This window comes from Equus przewalskii, chromosome 6 (assembly GCF_037783145.1).
Source record: "Equus przewalskii isolate Varuska chromosome 6, EquPr2, whole genome shotgun sequence".
NCBI classification, from domain to species: domain Eukaryota; kingdom Metazoa; phylum Chordata; class Mammalia; order Perissodactyla; family Equidae; genus Equus; species Equus przewalskii.
This window is the reverse complement of record NC_091836.1, coordinates 22161462-22183832: the sequence shown is the minus strand read 5'-3', so window position 1 is coordinate 22183832 and position 22371 is coordinate 22161462. Positions and strand designations below refer to the sequence as shown.

At 50.5% G+C, this 22371-nt stretch overlaps 1 protein-coding gene and 1 long non-coding RNA gene across 22 annotated transcripts in view; one reads left to right on the top strand and one right to left on the bottom strand.

Annotated features, from left to right (window-relative positions):
• Positions 1 to 695: 695 nt before the first annotated feature.
• The window catches only part of NCAM1 (neural cell adhesion molecule 1), a 299859-nt gene continuing 278183 nt past the window's right edge, over positions 696 to 22371 (bottom strand). For 5 of the 21 annotated variants that reach the window (XM_070623103.1, XM_070623099.1, XM_070623096.1 and 2 more), the window contains 6 exons: positions 19628 to 19752; positions 15925 to 16105; positions 5319 to 5526; positions 4207 to 4323; positions 2330 to 3148; positions 696 to 853 (listed from right to left, as the gene is read on the bottom strand). In XM_070623103.1, the coding sequence (XP_070479204.1) occupies positions 733 to 853; positions 2330 to 3148; positions 4207 to 4323; positions 5319 to 5526; positions 15925 to 16105; positions 19628 to 19752 (1571 nt within the window). In that variant the 3' untranslated portion in view covers positions 696 to 732. Of the gene's footprint in view, positions 854 to 2329; positions 3149 to 4206; positions 4324 to 5318; positions 5527 to 10864; positions 13304 to 15924; positions 16106 to 19627; positions 19753 to 22371 lie in introns of those variants that run through there. The other 16 variants (XM_070623106.1, XM_008532281.2, XM_070623108.1 and 13 more) reach the window with 4 other exon arrangements.
• On the top strand, positions 751 to 5011 carry LOC139083851 (uncharacterized). The gene is made up of 2 exons (XR_011540852.1): positions 751 to 2454; positions 4777 to 5011. It is a non-coding gene; the product is annotated as an uncharacterized lncRNA (long non-coding RNA).

Sequence of the window (22371 nt, the reverse complement as noted above, 5' to 3'; positions counted from 1 at the left end):
ATTTGTCAATTTGTAAACACTGGAAAACAAAGTTGGCAGAAAGGGGGGAAAAAAAAACAGGAGTGAAAAAGAAAAGGAAAGAAAAAGAAATCCAAATACTGCAAATTGAGATCTACCCCCAGAAGCTGCAATTTGGCATTTTTCCTACAAAACGAGAGTCTACGTGGGAACTGAATTCAGCTAGAAAGGGTGACACACTTTGCATACTGAACAAATTACAAAGTGAACAGAAATTATAACTTATTTATGAGGTTTTACAGAGTTCAAACTCGACTGAAAGTATAAAAATAAACTTGGACTTTGTTCATTCGGTTAGTCTTAGTGCCTGGAAGTATTTCTCTGCAACTGGTCTGTGCCAATCGGGCAACACCACGTGCGGTCTTCCTGAACCTAGATTTTTTTTTTCTGAGCTTCCTAGATTCTTAATTTGGGGTCCTTTTGTTTGATTTTTAAATGGTTTCAGGGAACGGAGTGTCCTAGTTTGGCTGTGGGTTTAACCTTTTCGTCTCATTTTCTTACAAGTGAGTGGGCAACAAAGGAACCCTTTCTATAAACCTACAAAAAGGAGATTCCATGTTTATCTGTTTAGTTTTTTTTTTTAAAGGCAAAAGACACTAGAGGAATGAGATGTGTTTGTGTGTGTGCGTGTGTGTGTGTGTGATATTGGAAATGCTCTGGTGAAGCTGTTGTGTCACTTTTTCTTTTTGATCTTTGCTCGTTTCTCATCACCCATCATGCTTTGCTCTCATTCTCCTTTGTTTGCGTGGCGTCGTTGGGGACCGTCTTGACTTCGGCTGGCGCTGGCTTCGTTTCTGTCTCCTGGGACTCCGACTTTGCTTCTACGGGGCCCTTCCTGCAGAGAATCAGAAAAACAGCACTGAGACCAGCGTCTGCAGTAACTCACCCTTCAGCCAGTCCCTCGGGAGGGGCTCCAGTCGGAGCGCTGGTCTCCAGCCTTGGCCGCACGTTGAATCACCTGGGAGCTCTAAATATCACTGACACCTGGGCTGTACCGCCAGAAATCCTGATTTAATTGGTCTGGACATGGTGACTTTTAAAAGCACCCAAATGATTCTCATGTGCAGCCAAAGTTGAGAGCCACTGACTCAGAGGAATGAGACCTTTCTTGTTCTAGCCCTAATGCAAAGCCAGGGGCTTGGTCTTTACCTGGGTTGGTGGAAGGGGGTATAAGATGACATCTTTTCCTCACGCTCATTGGCTGCAGCAGCCCAGCTTGGTATAAATGAGGCATGCTGGGCTGGGCTCCCCAGGACTGATTCCAGGGGACCCCTATGTAAACCACCTGCTCTTGCCTGTCCCCACCCTCACCTCACTCTGTGCTCTGTGTTTCATGGTGACGCCTCAGTGGCTTGCCCGGGCAGGGTGAGAAAATGCTCTTTGTTACTGGGAGTCTGGTGAGAGGCTAGAGTGGGCTCCATGCTATGGGGGGAGATGACTGGGGTGGAGTGGGCAGGGCTATCGGAATCCTTTTACTTCCTGACTGAGATTCAGGGCTCCTGGTGAGGGTCCCCTTGCAGCTCTTGGGGGCAGCACCACAGCTTATCTGGTGGCAGACACAGGAGCCTCTATAAAAACCCAGGCCTGACTCTGTCTGGATCAGACCCAGGAGCAAGAGTCTGGTCTAAGGACGCACTGGTGCAGGCTCAGACCCCAGCCCCAGCTGGTGCCGCAGCATTTTGGCATCGCACTTAAGAAACCTGTAAGCTTAAGGATCTTCCTTGAACTTGGAACTCCAACAATCATTCGGTGTTCAGGAGTTCTGAGTCTTCCCGGCTGCTCAAGATCAGGAGAAGCAAGAGAAGGTGGTATGAGTGTGAGGGGCATCTGGTGGGAGTGTGACAGAGCCTCCTGGACCAGATCCTCTCCCCATGGGCCTTGGGGTCTGCCTTTTCTTCCTGCATAACGGTGCCATTCCAATGGGGACTCAGCCTGGCTCTGGATAACACACTGACTGTCTGTGGGCCCCAGGGTGGCCGATAAGGGCACCTTGGCCTCCTTAGCTCACTACCCAAGCTATGCTCATCAGTGGCCCGACTGCAAGGGCTCCCCCAGGGAAAACAGAAGCCACCACTAGGATGATAAGGATAAGACATAATTAACATGGCCTAATTAGTGAGCAGGCGGCTGCTTGCTGGGCCCTGCTGCTGTCCCCGCTCTCTCTGCCTTATCCCAGCCCCTTGGTTGACAGTCGCCTCAGAGAAGCCCTGGATTAGGCTGAAGACGCATCTAACAAGGAGGACACAGCACAGCACAAACGCACACCACCACGGGACACAACCCGACGACAGCAGACAAAGAGAGGCCGTACTCGGTCTTTGCTGGTGCAGGCGAAACAGAGCTGTCTGCAGTGGAAGGAGCAAGCTCAGGGGCTTGTCCACTGGCCCCAGCGGCGGGAGCAGGAGAGCCCAGGGCTGCAAAAACATCCTTTGCAAGGTCAATATCTGGGGTCTTGAAGTTCCCTTCGTCCATTTTAAAGTCCTCGCCCTGGGCAGGGTTTGTGGCGCTGACGGAGGCAGCCTCCTCCCTCTTTGGGCTAGTGAGGGCTGTGGCCGCCTCGGTCGGGCTCTTCACCACGCCTGGCTGGGTGGGCTCGGGGTCCGGGCCTTTGGTGCTGGGAGCCTCCTGCTTGGCCTGGGGGGCTTCTGTGGCAGGAGCAGCTGCTGCTGCTAGGGGACTGGCTGTCCCTGTGGAGGCAGGGCCTGGTGCAGGAGCCGGCTTGCTTGCCGGAGGGGCCTTGGAGGCCTCCCCGACACCGGCAGGGGTGCTTGGGCTGAGCACAGCCCCCTGGTTAGCCAGGACACTAGAAGACAAATTGCTGGCAGCAGGGGCTGAGGTCGGGGTGTCGCTCAGGTCAACGAGGGGGGCAACCTTGGGGGCTGATGCCGGGGGTGGGGAGGAGGCGGTGACGCCGGGCCCCTTGGAAGGGGTGGCCTGGCCAGCGGGCACAGAGTTTGAGTCAGGTGTGGCCGTGGCTGGGGGGGCAATACTGGAAGTCAGGGTGGTGGTCTCACTGGTGGGGCTGTTCTGAGCAGTGGCAAAAGTTTCGGTGATAGTGTCAGAGTTAGCGGTGACGGTGGTGACAGAAGGCAGCATGTCCTCGACAGTGGCTGTGGTGTCAGCAGGCAGCCTGTGGGGAGGACAGGAAGTAGAAGAGAATAGACAATGAAGCTGAGACGACACAGAGAAGCAGGGGGAAGGAGGGGGCCATGGGCAGAGCATGCAGTTATGCACAGGCACAGACACAGGCCCACAGAGAAACGAGGATGCGAGAGGAAGCACATGCCCAGGCGGGCAGAAGAGGAGACAGGAGACGACAGAGAACGCGGGAGTCTAAGAGGGACCTGCTAGCCCTTCCTCCCTGCTGACTCCCTTTCAGCTCTCTGCACAAGGCTCCCTTTCCCTACAGCCCCGTGGGGGCCTTTCTGATCCCTGCCTGCATCTCGACTCAAGGAGAGGCAAGCTTCCGTTCAGCATCCATCACTGCAGGCGTCCTAGGTCCCCGAGGAATTGGGCCCAGCTGCCCTGCAGGGCTCCACAGGCAGTGATGGGGAAAGTCAGGAATAAGGCAGCCACTGAGTGCTCCAAATGGCCCCTAAGAGCCATGGGTTCTCCAGCCAGAGATTTTGTGCTTCCATTAAACTCTATTCCCTTCAAACTAATGGTACCCATGACAGCCAGGCAGTCATTACAACCACAGCTGGACATTGTCTCTGACTGCAGGTCCCCGACGTTTCCCAGAATAGGAGGGCCAGGGAGCTTGACCAGGTCCCCAACTTCCCTCACTCTTTTAGAAGGAATGCAGAAAACCTAGAATTCTTGGGAATTCTCCTAAATAGACTCTGCTAAGCCTTGCAAAGCTCAGCCTCTCTCATTGAAGTTCAGCCACCTTAAGCCATTTTCAGGATGTGTGTGTAACTTGGGAACAGGGTTTAGGGACCCCACTTATCCAAGGAGCCCTTTAAGGGCACCCACAGCCATCCAGATAGAACCAAGAATGCCTTCTCTCTAGGGAGAGAGTGGGGTCAGGCATTTCTCAGCCAAGGCATTTCTGGCCAAGGGCTCCAGAACTCTGGCCTGCAATGTCTGGCTGGGAGCTGCGGGTGGGAAGAACGAGAGGTTTGGGTAGGATGGTGAGGTGGGTGTGGGGCTCTGCTGAGGAGGTGCCAGCCCCTCCCGCCCACGTACTCGGGCTCCGTCAGCGGTGTGGTCTCGTTGGGCTCTGTGTGTTTCCCTCCATCGTGGTTTGGGGTCCGCTCCTCCTCAGTTCGCACCTCCACAATGGGCTCCTTGGATTCATCTTTCCTGTGGAGAGAGTTCTGTTGGTTTGATCCCAGGGAGCTGGGGAGGAAGGGGGCTCCCAGAGAAGCCAGCTGCTACTGAGGCACCAAGGCCTGACCCAAGGCTGGCAGGGTGGGCATCTGGGGCCAGATCCAAGTGCTTGAGCCTCAGTCTCCACTCTTACAACTCTGTGACCTTGAGCATCTGATGGGTTCATCCTTGCCTCCATTTCCTCATCTGTAAAATGAGGCAAATAATAGTCTCTAGCTCACCTGGCTGTTATGCACATTAACTAAGATAATGAATGTACAGTGTGTAGGATGGTGCCTGGCACAGATAAGTGCTCAAATCATCTATATTGATATACATGTAAGCACGTACGTGTGTATGTACACATACGTATATGTATATATGATGCTGGCATGTGCAGTGCTAACAACTTATTTCCTTGCTCTATCCCTTCTCACCTTGTTCCAGCTCAGCCCCACCCAGTGATAGTCTGTGAAGGCGCCTGCTAATTGGGATCTGTTCTCCAGAGATGCTGGAGGCGATGGCCCCTGGATCGTCAGCTCCGGGAGGACAGCAATTTTCTCTTTCATTCCCTGCTGTACCCTGTGCCTGGGAAGAGTGCCTTGCCCACTGTAGTGGCACGATAAATATTTGTGGAGTGATGTATGAATGAATGAGTGAATACATGAATGAATGACAGCAAGGCAAATGTGTCTCTCAGATGCCGGTCCCTCCATGGCAACTCCCCTCCAGGTTTAGCTCTGACAATTCCCCTCATTTTGATCTGTGCAGGTATTTTCAAACTTCTGTGGGATTCTAATACACTAGATGTGGGGTTGGGCCCGAGAGTCTGCTTTTCAAACAGGCACCCCCAAAGACCATGCTTTGAGAAACATTTCTTTTTCCCCCTTGGGGTTTCCAAATGGGGAAACAGAAGGGGCTCAGTTGCAGGGGCCCCCGGGCTGGGGCAGATCCTGGACCTCAGCAGTGGTGGGTGGGTCTCTACTCACGAGAAGGCGGCTTTGCCCTCCTCCATGTCCTTGCCCTTGGCTCCGGGCCCAGCTTTTCCGCACAGGTTGACGGTGATGCACATGAGCAGGCCACACTTGTTCAGGAAGTAGCAGGTGATGTCCACAACCACAAGGAGCAGGACAAAGATGACGATGAGGATGCCCACGATGGCCCCGGTGCTCAGGCCTGATGTGGGGCTGCCATTGGCTTGAGTGGGAGGGGGAGAGAGAGATGGCCGGTGGTTAATACGCTGAGATGCAGACCCCTGGACTCTGCAGAGCAACAGCCCCTGGGGGTGGGGTAGAGCCCTCAGGACAAAGTCACGGCATTTGTGTCCAGGGTGGCACCTTCCCTGGGGCCTTTCTATGCCCAGGTGTTGAGACGACGGGGTCTCTTTCTATCTTCAATAGGAAGGGATGGCAGCCTCACCTCATAGACTAGGGGACAGAGGCATGAGAGCAGGGGCTGGGAGCCATGTCTCCATCCCCGCCCTCAACTTCTGAGCCTCCTCCAGACTCACACTCAGCTGATCTCTGCGTGAGCCCTGGGAGAAGCTGGTCACTCATTTCAGGCTGAGCTATGGCTCCTGGGAGTACAAGGGACAGGGTCCCAGGTGGGAGTGGGAGAGGGTTCCCAGGGCTTAATTTGGGCATGTGGTGACATCAGATACAACAGGATGCCCAATACCTACCCCGCTCCCTTTCCCCCTCTTTAGGAACAGCTCCAGAGGATCCCGATAGGGGACCACATCAGCTGCCTGGCTTACCCTTCTTCACTGCACCCAGGAGGACACATGAAGCCCATTTATTTTGGAGACATGGAGGCCTCCCCAGACCCGGTGGGCGAGGTGAAAGGTTCTGGAAATACTCACCATCTGGGAGTCAGGCACACTTGGATCAGACTTCGGGAAAACCAGCAGACTCACCCAGAGATGCATACCCACATGGACAGGCACACTCACACTCAGGACAAATGCCCACCACTGATGGACACACATTCTCACATTCAAGCAGTACCTAGCACCCTCGCTCTGTCTGGGCTCACTTTGAATGACTCAACCCCTGTGTCTTACTCTCCTGGTGTAAGGAGAATACACCCACAATCCCCCTCAGGGCCTGGGCTATTGATGGTATCACAGAAGGACCCCAGGCTCAGCTGCCAGGGCCCCCTCATGATGAATGTTAGTTGGCTGAGTTGGACCCACTGGCCACTTGGTGATTCTCACCAGTGTCTGGGAGATGATCAGGCATGCTACAGGAAGCGAGAACCCCTGTGGAGCTCTGCCTAGAAGCCAATGTGGAAACAATGACCCCAGACTGAAATGTGGGCCCCTCTTCTTTGTTTTTGCTCTTCTGGGAGGATAGGGTTCCAGAAATGGTAGCCCCACTCCACCACCAGAACTTGTCTGAAGCTTCCTGTGCCCACAGGACCTACTGGGATTACCCAGGTCTGTTGACTGGAGGCAGGAACTGTGGCCGACACTACCTGGGGCTCACTATGCTTTTGCTGAGTGCCAGGCCAAGCCCAGTGGCCTGCCAGCCACATATCATGCCAGATAATGGAAGGACCATGTAACCCAAGGTAACGGGTGCCATAGATGGGCCACATGTTCTTTTCTCCTGCAGTCTGTTCCAGGGGGCACTCCTCTGTCTGCCCCAGGGGTCCCCGCTCAGGCATTGCAGAGCTTCTTCAGTGGCAGTCCCACTCTGCTGGTCCATATTTCAAACTTCAGTTCCGGGTACAGGCCACCAGCCCAGTTGGCCAGAGATGACCACTCACAACCTAATTTCCAGCACCCAGGGAGCAGCTGGGCCTGAGCTGGTGGAGATACCCAAGCTCTTGAATATTTTTGGTCCCTTTGGGACGTGGGTCTTGCTTCCCAGTCTTTCCTCCTCAGGCTCTCTTGCTGGTCCTTTCCACCCCTGCACTGAAGATCCCAGCCTATTTCCCAGGAACACCCCGAGACTGGCAAAGGGCCCTGTGCTTGGAGGCCCCAGCTCTAGCCCCCTTGTCTCTGGGCTTCGGCAGCAGGAAACTGGTCCCCAGCCTGCAAGGTCAGCTAGAGCTGGTCTTTTTCCTAGCAGCTCACTAAAGCAGCAACAAAGCCATCCACTCTGCTTCCCCACAGTCCTCATACATTCCACCCAAATAAGCAAAGAAAGCAAGGCACGCCTTCCTGATCTTCACAATCCCAAAGCTGTTTCCCAAAATAGAGAAGAAGTATCAGCTTTGGGCTTTCTCTCCATCCCATGACACTGGGCTGGGAGTCACTGCAGTCTCTGACATCAGCACCCAATAGGGGTTAAGTGCCTACTTCCTGAAGAAGGAGCCTACAATATTTTTGTTGGGGAGAATGTCTGTATTTTTGGATTCAATGACACTAACTCTACATTCGGAAATTTATTCACAAATATGGTTTTAGGGGACTAATCATATCTCTAAAGAGGAAAAATAAACCACTGCAAGGCTGCTCTGTGTGTGAGAGGCAGCGGCAGGTGTCCAGCTGGTGCTCAGGGCTCACCTGGCCCAGCTGGGAGGCTATACTGGTTCTGAAGGCCAACACCTCGAGCATGTTCTGGGAAGGGCCAGGATGGCAAAGATGCTGACTGTGACGTAAAACACAAAGTAGGGCATTGTCTTCCCTTTCATTGGATATAAAATTCCAGTTCTTCCTCCTGGCCTAAAAGGCCCCGCGTTTGCTGTGGCTCTCCCACTCTGACCATCATAACTCGTGGCACTGACCTCCTACCCCATCCCTGTGTCTCAGCCAGGTGGGCCTCCATTCTACCTGCTGAGCACACCTAGCCCGATCCTGCCTCAGGGCCTTGCTGATCCCTTGCCTGGAACACTCCATCCCCATCTTCCCATGGGGAGCTCTCTGTTGTCGTGCAGGCCTCAGCTCAGATGTCGTGTTCTTGGAGAGGGCCCCCAGGCCCTGCTCTCTTATCTGGTGAGGAACCTCTACTCCAAATCTACCACATTACCTGTTTTATTCTCTTCTTACCACTATCTGCCATTTTCTGTTCATTTACATGCTTTTTATCTGGCTGCTCCCTCTAGCCTATCCCAGCCGGTATTCCATCTATCTTATGTCTCCCCAGCATCTAGGACAATCCAACTTATAGGAAATGTTAAAAGAATATTTGTTGAACAAATGAATAGGTGTTTCAACTGGAGATGAGAACACTGTCTCCAGATATTTAAAGAGATGTCACAAGAGGAAAGTAGTCTTGTTCAGTATCACCAATGGATGGAAACCGTGGGAGAGGGAGGTGGATTTCAGCTTTATACAAGAAAGAGGTAACAAACAGAGCTACTCAAATGTAGTGTGGGCTCCCTGTGGCTGCAGCAGAGGCTGGACAGCCCCTTGGCAGGGATGTTGTAACACCATGGATGAGGTTCCTGCTCTGGGCAGGGCCTAGGATGGAGGGTGTCTTCTTCAGCCATAGAGCCTGTCATCCTACAGTGCCCACCATGTGGCACGGATTCCCTAATGTCAACCTCCTCCAGAGCGGGTACTGAGAAGGACTTTTTCCCAGAAGACGAGTGCTCGGCAGGTCCCATCTTTATTGTGATTTTATTTTTACAAGAAAAATAAATACCTTGTAGTGTAAGCTTTTTCCATTTGCAGCAGAATTCCTGGGGTGCTTTGTTAAAAATTCAGATTCTAGGGCTCCCCAGTTCTATTGAATCAGAATCTCTGGAGGTGAGGCTCAGGAGTCAGGATTTGATCAAGCACCTGAAGTGATCTTTATGCATCCTAGAGTTTGAGGACCAACGTTTCCAGGACTTCTTGTCCCTGCATTATAATGAATAACAGCTGTTCCTACGACGCATCACCCAAGGATGAGCTGTGGATTCTCACCTGGTGACCTTGACCTAACTGATGTACTGGATGGATGAAGAGAAAGCAAAGATTATCTCCAAAGGCAAAGGGACCACTCAGTTCTAGACTTCAGACAAAGTCTAAGAGTCCAGACTGTAGCGGAAGTGAAGTGCTCCTCAAGCTGGGGAAAGAGTGTGCGTAGCTTTTACAAAAAAAGCTGTAAATAAGGGAAACAACAGGATACCAAGAAAAGGGTATTCAAGTCAAGCCAACACTCATCATCTCTCGGTGGATGTTACAGAATTGTTTAGTCCAGGAAGGTGAGAGGGACGAAGGGTATCTCCTGCATTTTATGTAGCACTTTACAAAAGGAAGAAGTAAAAGCCTTCTGGGGTCTATCTTTGCATGATCTTCCCCCGACCTCCCTTGTCTAACGTGCCCGCACACCTGCGCGCAAAGAATGCTTCTGGGGAACAGTTCCTCCATAAATTCTGGGGTCAGAGCCGCCCCGAACAGCGAGGCAACGAAACCGGGGCTGTCCATCTTCTGTGGTTCCTGGCATGGGAGGGGCTGGCACTGACTAGGGAACTGGCTTGCCCCATGACTGAGACCCACATATGCCTACTGTCTTAACTGGCTCAAAATGGGAAGATGGGTCCAGATGCGCAGGTGGGCCTGAGTCATTGTGCCATGGATCTCGGTGCAGCAGGAGTGCCCCCCACCCCCGACTCAGAACCGCTGAGCTGGGGTTCTGTTTCACTCAGAAACCCCTTACACGGCTGCTGGCTCCTTCCTGGAATCTGCTCAACAGATGGCTGGTGTCCAATTAAGTGTGATTAGAAACAGCATAGGGTTTGCCAAGAGAACCTTCTCTCAGGTTCTCTCTATCACAAGGTCACTCTGTGCAGCCTCTGTTAGGGGATTTTAAAGGGAGCTGCAAAATTGGGAGACCTTGCTAGAGTTGTGTATCTTGTGGCCCAGAGTGTGCCTCTGACCCCAAAGTGATCACCTCCCAGTTCTGTAAAGGAAGGTCCCCCTCCCCCTGCCTGCTGGGGACTAGGAAAGTCCAAGGAGGCAATGACCCACAACAGCTCTTAGGATCCCGAGAAAAACAGATAGCTCTCCATTAGGAAAGTATTTCTTTTGCTAGAACTTCACTCAGCAGGCTACAAGTTTGGGATACAATTTAAATGCTCTCTCGGGTAATCAAAGCCAGCCCTGGTGGTCTGGTGGTTAAGATTTGGGGCTCTTATCATGGCAGCCTGGGTTCATCTCCTGGTCAGGGAACCACACCACCTGTCTGTCGATTGTCACACCGTGGTGGCTGTGTGTTGCTGTGATGCTGAAAGCTATGCCACCAGTATTTCAAACACCAGCAGGGTCACCCCCGGTGGACAGGTTTCAGCGGAGCTTCCAGACTAAGAGAGACTAGGAAGAAGGACCTGGCCACCCACTTCTGAAAAAACTGGCTATGAAAACCCTATGAACAGCAGCAGAGCATCATCTGATACAGTGATAGAAGGTGAGAGGACGGTGCAAAGAGACGGGGCAGGGCTCTGCTCTGCTGTACACAGGGTCCTGGGAGTCAGAATGGACTCAAGGGCACTAACGACAAGTGGGGTAACCAAAGTTATCCAGCTACACATGAGGCGGAGGGAGAGGACTTTTGACACTTTGTAGGACACACACTATCAAATAAAATCAGAACACGCCAGTGAGTTCACATGAAATGTTATTTCCTTTAATAACGCAAAGGTGTAAACTTCATAAAGGCCTCGCTGATTATCTACACAACAATGTTAGCATTCTTATTAGTAGAAAAACGTGATCCAAACCTGCCATATAAATATTCCAAAATGAGCAGAGAAACCCTGTGGCGCGTGGAGCGTGGGCAGCGCGGATACAGAGCACAGGGGCAGCTGAGCTGGGTGGCGAGCGCTCACTCCTGCAGGGGTCTCTAAAGGCCACTCTCAGGGATTCCTGGAGCGTTGGGGGCTGCAGCCATCACTGAGAAGTCAGTGTCCAGTGGGAGAGGGTGTGCCCCAGTGCTGTCTCCTGAAGGGATCCCATTACAAACCATGGGCCCGCTGTCTGAACAGGCCCCCTGCAATGAGCCCTAAGTTGCTTCAGCTGAGGTCTGCTTGGCCCCAGGGACAGGGTCATGTCAAACCTCCCCATACTTTGGGCCAGATCTCCAAAGACTTCCTTCAGAAACACTGACACTGTCCCTCACCTATGGGTAAGACTGGGACCAGGGTAGGGCAGACCTCTTTGATGGGCCCTCCTGGGGGAACATATGACTTCTGCCCAAGATGATATAAAGAGCATGCCGGGAGCCAGGAGGACAGGGACGGGTCACCTGCGTGAGGACCGATCTCTAACTCTCTTGGCCTCCCTCCAGCTCTCACTAATTGACCTGGGACTCTTACACCATGTGCCTCTCCTCATCGCTCTTGTGCCTGAGAACCAAGGCTGCTTCTGCTGCCCTGATGAGGACGGAGGTCAGGGAGCCAGGAGGCGAGGTTTAGGAGCCAGGAGGCGAGGTTTGCAGCGGGGCTGGAGGCAGATGGGGCTGGGACGAGAGGCACCACCCCACCTGAGCTGTTGGGCCGCTTGCGGCCTCCAGGGTCTGCACTTGAGCCTCTAACTGTGAGTGCTGGGAATGTGGGCCTATACTAACCCACACAGGCAGCCCTGCCCCACAGACCATGGGATCCTCTGGATTCCCAAAGGGAAAGGCTAGTCTTTGAACATTAAAAAATAACAGCAGAACTGAAAAATGAAGAAACTGAAAAGAACAAAAATCAAACTTCCGTGAAGATGCTCAGAGATGAGATATGTAGAATGATATGTGACTACAATGGAGGGAGGGAGTTTTTATTCAGTGGAAGGTCCGTCTGCAAGCACACACCCTGACGTTACTGAGCGTGACTCCCCGACTTTCCATGCGGGACTTTAGCAACACTTCCTCTCCTGGGCACATGGGAGGTATACTCCCCAAGAGCAGAGAGGAGTAGCTGGCTTTTGCCAGAGTTTTAAAAATGCCACTAAAGCCACTGACCAACAGGGAGGTTGGGGGCATTTGGGAAGTCTGACAGGCTGATTGAGTCTCAATTGATCGACACTCCTGGCTGGCCAGTCCGGGAGTGGCCTGTCTCCTGACATCTGCCCTGCTGAGCAGGTATGGGGAGAGTGCAGGACTCACGCCTGATTCACAGTGGATGCTTCCAAGCGGGGGGAGAGAGGCTTATATGATAACAGGGTCCATGTTGGACCACAAGCCCCGAGACGAGAGGCTCTGTGCTGATCTGCAGGCATGCAGCAGTTGTCACTCTGTCTGGGAGACACGACCTTGGAGGCTGACAGGTGTTGGGCATATTACAGGAGGGCCCTGTTCACAGAGCCAGCGTAAGGTGCCGGTTATCATATAGGACCAAAGCGCCTCCCGGAACGTTTGATCAGCCCCAGAAAATACCCAACAAATCCAATTTCCTTCACTGTAGGGGCAACAGAGTGACTTAATTTGCCCATTGTGTCAGCAAAATGCTCAGGGGAATCACAGTGGTCTGGCTCCCTGACATGGGGCACTTAAATGTAAGCAACGCCAACTACTTATTGAAGGGCGGAGGAAGAGCATGGGGTTAGACTGGGCGGCACGTGGTGATTTTAACAATCTGATGCAAGCTTTAGAAGGTACTTAGAAGTCCTCTTCTGCTACATCGTTGTCAGGTAAAGACAAAAAAAATGCCACAAGTAGCAGATATGCAGAAACTTCTCCGTAAATCTAGCCTAACACATTTTTTTACAGTGTTTAAAGAAAAGAGCTCTCAAATATTTTTGTACTGCCATGAGAAAGGGGGCAAACTCCTTATGAAGTGGCACAAAGGTATCTGTGAATGGTAGAATGTCTGGAGGTCCAGCTTTTTCCAATTGCCAAGCCTTCCTGGTTCACATACAGTGCTCGGTGGCACCGCCGTGGCAGTCCTGACAGGTTCTTCCAAAGGGGGGCACTGATCATTCTCATAGGAGCTGAGCTGGGCTTTTAAGCAAATTTAATTTTTTTTGTGTGCTCAAGTTCCTAACAGAGCAAGAGGAGAGTCACTGCGGAGAAAAGCAATGAGACAAAGGTGTAGGACGCAGAGGAGGCTCCCAAGGTCGCTGCAGGTGCCAAGCAATGGGTCCCCAGAGAGAATATGGTTGTTTAAAAACAAATGTGGCAGTGGGGATGTCCCAGTGACGTCCAAGGTGATATGTGTGACGACAGACACAGGAAGGGGAGGGGGAGAAGGAAAGAGAAGGTAGAGACAGAAACAGAGAAAGAAATAGATAAAAAGAAAAAAAATTAGGTCAAATATAGAAAACGCGAGAATCAAAGGTTAATTCAACTTAGTAAATTAAACTGACAAAGGTTAGAGAAGAGTTCAGTGCGGGCTTATTGCCATCAGGCCAGTTCCGAAGCTCAGCAAGGCCAGAAGCAGCACAGCAGGGTGAATTGGGGGGTTAGGGGTGAGCGAGCAGATGAAATTAAAGTGAGAGAACAGAAGCCTCCACAGTGGAATACAAGACTTTGATTAGGAGAGTGTTACTTTGGACTAAGGTGAGGCCTCGTAGATAGAGTCCATGAGTCTACCCATAGCCTTCTGGTCTCTAGAGCAGTTTACACATAGTGGTAGAGATTCATTTGATCCCTGTACTATGTGTAGCAAACGGGGCAGGGATGGGGACTGCCCTCTTAGTGCTAAGTCAGACTCCTCTTCCTATTGCACATCCACATCCCCATCCACAGTGCTCTTAAAGAGAATCTACTTCTGCGCCCCTCACCTTCTACCCACCCCACTGACCACAGAATTCCACCAGGAACGTACATCTTGTAATTCAGATGTTTTCTTCTTGGGTTCCAATACAATGGCCAGGAAATCCAACCAAGCACAGAGCCACCATATTCTAAGACCTGGCCAGTATAACCCCAGAGCTCTCCTGGGCGAGATGAGCAGACCCTCCAACCTTCTCCTGGCTAACGGGGCACCTGGGAGATTAACAAGAAGAACCCTGATATCTCCAGCGGGTACGACTCTGGAGGACAAGGTCTTCCCAGAATTTGTGTATCTGATACACAGTGCCCCCAACTTCTCCCATCCCAGAAGCTGATGCTGCTGGCAGTACCCAGCATGCGAACGCGGCATGTCCAAGCCACCTGTCTATGGAGTCTTACTCCAGGAAACACATGCCATCAGGAATCTGTCTCATTGCAAAGAGATTACTCAAGCTTCTCACTTTCCCACCTCCTAAGAGTCCCACAAAGCCTGGCAGATCTGGACACTCACACCAGACTGTTGATTTCAAGGAAAAACTGACCAAAGAATGCAGAGAAAGAAGGGGCAGAGGATAGACAGGGCCACTGCTATTTGGAGATTCAATCAAGCAGTAACGAGAACATTTCTTGCAGCCACGCCCAGGTGCCTTGCCTTCATCACTGACCATTTGACCAGTGTCTGCGGAGACATGCCCATCCCCGCACGAGCTAAGGGGCTCCCTGACGATGCAGAGGGGAGGACCAATCGACGCTTCTGATCACTGGCTTCAAACCCAACTGCCAACTCCCTGGAGGCCCCCACATGTCTCTCAGACACACATTCATGCACGACCAACCATCGGGAACCACACACTGTCTCATATTTTTGCTTGACTAACCCACATTCACACTAACCCACTTTCACAGCCCTGTGTTGCAGGCAGTCCTTGTCCTTTCTGGCCTCTCTCCCGCGGGGAGGAGCAATTGTGACAACTGAGCTGAGAACCAGGGCAAGCACTACAGCCGGGACAGGGATGTCGGGGGCCAGACCAAGGCTACCAGAGATCGGACATTTCCATCCATACTCGAACACGGCAGGGAGTTTAGGCGAGCCCCTCAAACAGCCTGCAGCTAATTGTTCTATGCCCACCTCTCCTGCCCATGGTTGGCATTGGCCAGTCTGGGAAATCAGAGAGTAGGCTGAAGATCTCTTTCTGCTCTGAGGGATTTGGTCAATGAGGAGACTGGCCTTGAGCAGCAAGGTGGCTGGGGGCCAGAAAGCAGAACTCTCACTTTATTCCCACACTTGACTTGGTGCTGGATCCCGAGAGATGGGTCTGCATCTCCTAGGAGAACTGCTCCCATCATGGTCTCCAGCAGACCCGAGTGACTTTCATGGATGGGGTTTTCCAGCATCCACTTTCGCCACTTGTTCTGTTTCAAGTGGTTCAATTTAATCTTTCTTTCAATTGAGAGGCTCTTGGCAGATAGGATTTTTAACTAACTGGGCACCATCTCTTCCTTCTCTTGGGGGGCCCCACAGAGAAGAGATTTGGACCATGGCTGTGCAGGTAAGCAAGCATCAGATAGAAAGCGCTTAAAAACATTTATGTGGTCCTTGTATGAAATGGTAGACGGCAGATAAGGTCTCAAAAAGGATCCTTACTCAACCAGCTTCCAAGGCTTTGCTGGAGCTGGGGCTTTTCCCATCTGACAGTCCCATGGACTGGCTTAGCATCAGTCCTTCAAGGCCAAATGACACAGGACCTTCTCCCCAGGATGCTTAGCTAAGCCTTCCTGGGGGTCCAGTACATCTCAACCTACTGCACAAATAGGTACAAAGCAAAACTAAGCTTTGCATGGGCAACCAATCATGAGGATGGCTGTAAGCAAGCAAGTTGTCAGGGGTTGTTCAGGCACATTAGGAGGTGCAGCACTGTGCATTAATTCAAAGCGGGAAACTCACAGAAAGCAGAGGCGCTCATACCTGGGATGGCCGTGGGCTGGGCCGAGGTCCTGAACACAAAATGAGCCGCCTTGGACTTTCCCTGTTGGTTCTCAGCCACCACGTAGACCTCATACTCAGCATTCCAGTCCAGGGACTTGAGCATGACGTGGTCACTGCCAGATGGAAGCCTGATCTCTGGTTTCCACTCGGAGGACGGCTTCTGGGAGAAATCGGCAAGAAGGACATGAGACACCAGGAAACTTTAGATGAAAATGCTGCTAAGACAAGCTAACAGTAAGAACTTAAGGGAGTCAATAACTACTGGTGCAAAAGAATAAAACTAAAAACCAATGACGGGACATGGTCTTTATTCTTTGCCAGCCTGAAAAACCCTAAGGACTACGCAGGTCAGGAGATCAACCTTGCATGTTTGCAGAGAGAAATGGCGGCAGATGCCAGTGTGGCATGGGGTCAACCCTTCAATGTCCTGTCCTATCATCTTGAGGACATGCAGGGACTCAAGCGCCAACCTGCGTCCCCCAAGCTACACTCTGGAATGCCAGGCAAATAACACAAGGACGCCCTGGAAGAGTAATAAAACAGCAATGTTTCTTGTCCTACTTCAGAGTGGTGCTCACACTCAGGGGTGTGACTCACCTCTCTGCCACAGGGACACTGCATGGATTCCACTTTTATGAAAAATAAAAACTAGCATTTATTGAGCACTGATGAGGCACTGGACTAAAGGCTTTCCACATTTTCTCACTGTATCCCTACAACAAGCCTACGAGTGGTGTTGTCAGGCCCTTACTAAACCTGATGATGGGGAAGACAGAGAGGGCAGGTGACTTCCTAAAGTCACACGGGGAGTCGAGGTGGGAGCCAAGTGCATCTGGGCCCTGAGCTGTGATCTTTCTTTTTCATAGCAGGGAACTCAGCAAACATCTGTTGAACTGAACTGGATTTTTCTATTGCATGCAGTGTAACCTGGTTTCTACGACTGGGGCTGGTGGCATCTCGGGTGTAAATTCTGCTGTCAGGTCCAATGTTGGATGCTCAGAATGCCCACAGGGAATGGTACACTCCCCTTGGCAGAGCTCCACCCTGTGCCTAATTCAGGCATGAAGCAGGACTTACAGGTGCCCCCTTTTGCTCATTGAATGTTCTTTCCAGTTACATCCTACACATTTGCCAATGAGTTTGCTCTGGGTGGAATTTTCAATGTTAGGTGACCACTTCCCTAACTCAACAGTTGCGGAAGGAGGTTTGAAGACTTCCTGAGAAATCTTCAGATGGTTTCATAATTGCACAGCCCATCTCTTCACAATCTTTGGTCTTCTCACAAGCCATAGGAGAGGTGTATGCTGGGCACACAAGAAGGCTTGACAAATCTTTACTGGATGATGGGCTGCTGCTCTGAAGAGCAGAACATGCTGACAATGTCACCTGGATGGTGGCTAGCCCATGGTGAGGCTGGAGGAAGAGTTCTATTACTATAAAGCCAGCCACCTTCTTATGCAAAATGATTTGCACCAGCCAAAGACATGCCTTTAGGAATGTGACAGCGCTCACGTCATGGCCGTGATTATTGTGGAGAAATGCTAGAAGGGGAAAGTCAGTTTCCTCAGAGTCTAACCAGGAAGCCAGGCCATGCTATAAGTTAGCCTGCCTGTGTCACCATGTGGCCCTGTTTTAATTTAAAACTACGAAATTCAGCTCTCTTTTCCCTTCTTTCTCTGAAAGGCTTCTTTCCTTGGCAAACATCATTACAAAAGAGACAACCAGAATATAAAGCAACTATTTAATAAAACTAACATTAGGTTATGTAACAAATTAATAATATATAATAATAATATCTAGCGAACATTCAGTTTTTGAAGTGGAAGAGACAGAACAGTTAAGGCTGTTGAAATCTAACACATCTCAGTGTCTTGTGACAGCTGTCTTTCTATTTTTTTTCCTTCTTCTTCTCCCCAAAGCCCCCCGGTACATAGTTGTATATTCTAGTTGTGAGTGCCTCTGGTTGTGCTATGTGGGATGCTGCCTCAGCGTGGCCTGATGAGCAGTGCCATGTCTGCACTGGGGATCTGAACCAGTGAAACCCTGGGCCGCCGAAGTGGAGTGCATGAACTTAACCACTTGGCCACAGGGCCGGCCTGGCCAGCTGTCTTTTTAATGCAGACCTGCCCGGCATAGGAAAACTTCTGGAAAACTGACATCTGAGGTGGCCTTGCACAGGAGGGATTTCCAGCCCTAGCTGGCTTCTCAGCAGAATTATTATAATTACCATGGATATAGGTTTCCAAGTGTCAGGAACATTTCAAGTTATTTGCATATATTATGACTAATCTTTACAATCATTTGACAAGCTATTTTACAGACGGAGAATGGAGGTCTTAGAAGATTGGGCAATCTATTCAGGTCCCATGCTGGTAAGTGGTAAAGGTGGAATTGGATCCCATGTCTGTCTGGGCCACATCAGCGTATCAACGGCCAGAGGCATCCCTCTCTGCATGCCACCCACTTCCAGTGGGCTATGCGGGCCACCTGCCCAGCCCTTTCATCTTCCTCCTTTCACACAGCGATGCCTCTGGGCTGGCCCTTAGAGAAGTCAACTGAGGTTCTCCCTCCATAGCAGGCTCATGTCTGGCCTCACAATTAAGTAGGAAAGGCCAGAGTGGAATGACACACCTGCTGAGCAGCGTGCCCCGTAGGACTCTGCTGTATGGAATCTCCTTAAGCCTAACCAGGTAAGGGCTCACCTAGCACTTTGATGGTGGCTGATCAAAAGGGAGAGAGGGAGGAAGTCAGCTTCCTGGAGAAAGCCTATCTTGGGGGCTACTGGAAGAAAGAAAACTGCTCTCCGGTTCACTATTTTCTACTGATAAGAAACCCTAGCAAGAGGCTATTCCCAGTGCTCAGACACTGCCTCTAAATCTCTCAGCAATTGATAGTGCTTGGCAATGGCCAAGTGTCATTCTAAAACCAAAAAAGGAGAGAGTGATTCTCAATTTGGGGGGTTGGGAATGAAAGGTGGAATGACAGAAATCTTAGATGGGTGGTGAGCAAACCAGGAAGAAAAGGCATAGCGCCAAATTCATTGTTGCAGGGTTAGAACAGCTCAGGAGGGGTGAAGAGCAGGTGAGGGAACTGGCATGCTTCTGGCATGCTTTAGGATCTTAGAGCAGCTTGGGGCAGGGGCTGAGAGCCCAGTGTCTTCAGTCAGACAGACCCGGATTCAAACTCTGCTCCCCCAGCTATGTGAGGTCAGGCAGTTATTGGCTGCGTAAACTCAAGGTACTTCCTCTGTAAAGTGGGGATACTCCTAAGACCAACTTCATAGGGTTCTTGTGGGGAAAAATGCATGTGATCACAATGCCTGGCCCGTAAAACACACTTTATCAAAGATAGTCATTATTAGATATCAGTGCATTATTTGCAAAAAGTACCGGGTAATGGCAAAATAACTTTGTAGAAATGTTCAAGAAGCAGAAAAATCAAGCATGGTTTGAGTCTGTCACCACCATGATCATTTTAGAGGTTTTAAAATGGTCCCAAGGTGGACATGGCCTGACAGCTGCCTTGGGATTTAAAACCCTGACCAGGGCCCATGAGCCACCTGCAAGGCACAAGGCGACTGTCTTGCTCCTGCCCAGCCTGGGCTTTGCCTGTTGTTGCCCCATCAAGGTGGGTGCGAGGGTTGCAGGGCATGGGGCGAGGACTGGGGGAGGACGCCACTCACCGCTCGGTACTTGACCAGATAGTGTCTGATGGGGGAGCCGCCGTCGTCCTGCTTGATCAGGTTCACCTTAATTGAGTTTCCGTCCTCTCCCATCTGCCCTTCGAGCTTAGGTGCGCTGGGTTCCCCTGAAACAGCCAGTTAATTCACATGACATTTTCATCCACAGAACGAAAATCCAATCCGTCAGAATGGGATGTAGTGATGGGGTGGGGCTGGACCCTTTTCTGGCTTTCTCAGAAATTCAAATGGTTAAAAAGCAATAAATATACAACTACAAATTCCAGTAGGATGCCTCAGACTTGGCCCAAACAGAGAGACCCTTTCTGGAATGTTCTGGGCAACACTCTCCCTGTGAGCACAGTCCTTTTACTATTTTAGAAATAGGCTTTTTTCTGTCTCTCGCTGGTGCTTGCATTTCCTTTTAGCTGCTCTTACAACTGCAGATTTAACTTTTATGAACATGATATATCTTGAGGAATAGCCTGAAATATGGGAAAATGTAAGTGTTTAAGGAGAAAACTTACACCCATAAAATAATTTTTCAAAGCGGCTGAGTTTCTTCCCTGGATATATGATTTATACCGAGGGTCCGGGGGCTGATGCCTAACGGAGGGCGGACGGATGATGCTGCATTCTTGTGACCAGTTTTTCGTGAGTTAAATTTTATTACTTAGATTCACTAAAAAAAATAACAAGTTTCCAGTGACTAAATAAAGCCCCATTTGCCATAGGCAAGTGTCCTGCAAGTATCCTGCATTGACAGCTCCACTGCCTGAGTGATAACCCTGGGCACCTTGTCTGATAGTAGCAATCGTGACAGTCTTTTTCTTTGTGAGAAGAGAAGGGAAAAAAAATGTCTTTAGTATTTCTTAATGGAAAAAACGTTGATGTTTCTTTTTATTTGCTGTACGTGCCCAGCTTGGAGCACGGTGGATCCAAGGTCAGAAAGGAAAGCGAGCGTGTGTTTGACAAACTGTGAGGCTGGGATGGTTCTTCGGTGAGCAAGGTACTGATTGACTTTAGGAGAAACTATTTCATGAGCACATGCCGAAAGCCACGAGGTGGGATAAAAGCTATGATCTGATATAAAAAGTTAAAGTGAAGATTTAAACCTCTCGGGAATCTTGCACTTCCTGTGAGGATCTGGATCTATTTCATGACCGCAGACAGAAAATTCAGAGAGCCTATGCAACAGTTACCTCCTGGGTGGATAGTCTTGGCTCGTTCTCTAAAAGACAGAATCACGGACATGTGACAGAAGAGCCAGGAAAGGTGGTCACTAGGTTTTGGACCTTATCACTGGAGGTGTACCTCCGGCCACTTATGAGAAGGCTGCTGGCAAAGCCAGTCCGGTCTGCCCTCCTCATTCAGCTACTTTGGGAACCTAACAACGGCCCGAGGGTCTTGCTTCTCCCTTCGAGACAAGGAAGAACCAGAGAAAGAAAGCTAATGGAGGGTCCTGCTCCTCAGCCTGGGCCGGCAGCGGCACATCACCGGGGAGCTCGTCAGAAACACAGGCTCTTGTAACAAGATCCCAAGGTGATCCGTGTGCACCTTTAGGTTTGAGAAGTAGCGGTAATGGGGACACACAAACGCTGCAACAGGGAGGATGCATAATCTTAACGTCTGAGGGATACAGTATTTAGGACAAGTTGTGCTTGTGATTTGTTTTCTTCAATCAGTAATTAAGGAAAAAGAAAAACCAGAACAAGAAGATAAATGGGCTTCCGGCAAAAACTTGTCCTGTTTTTACACCACTCTCTAGCTACTGGCCCCAACTATTTAGTGGAAAATATTTAGAAATTTGGTTTAGATAATGTCAAGGCATGCACGTTTTTTTGAGCTCTTTTGGACTGTTCTAGGTCTTAGACAATAATTCCATTATGTCTTATATCGTTATAAATATCAAGCGCTAAAAAGGAAGTGCACGTGGAGCGTATTATAGAGTAGGGCGGTTTGTGTAGATTCACCATGCTGAACAGATGGAAGGAGGCGTGCAGAAGGACTTTACAAATGCTGATCCCTGACTGAATTAGGGTGACCAACTCATGCTGCTTAGACGGGGACTTCCCAGGTGTTAGCACTGCAAGTCCTACACTGGAAAGTTAGTCGCAGGCAAAACGAGATGGTGGATGACTCTAGACTCAACGGAGGTGGATTTTAATCATTATAACTTTCTGTATTTAGAATTGCAACACTGACTCTGTGATGGACGGTCTATTTGCCTTAAGAAGGAGGGAAGGAGTTGGCGTCAGTGGCCCTCCCAACACACCCACCAGGCAAGGACCCAGTCCTTCCCCCCAAGACCTCTTTGGAAGGGAAATAGAGATGAATCCACTGCGGCTGCTCTGGCTGCACCTTCCTTATTACTTCCTCTCAGATGTGAGCAGCGTGGGTTTCCAAGGCTGAATCGGTACTGCAAAACACGGAATTCTGCTTTGGGAAGTATCTATTTAGAAGAGGTGCTCTCTCTCATGTTTGTGAAGATCCCTTTAAAACTGAGCACTAAGGATGCTGCAGGAGAGCCCAGAGGGTCTGTTGCCTTGGACAGGTCACTGCCTCAGTCTCCACATTTGCAAAATATGGGCACTGGACCATCGGGTGCTCTCTACGGCTCCTTCTCACTCTGCCATCACTAAGACACAGTGACAGTCACTGCGCTAGGATGGACCATCAAGCTCACCCTGGCTATTTTCATGACACTGTAAAAAGACAGAACACAAAATATAGGATGTCCAGACAAT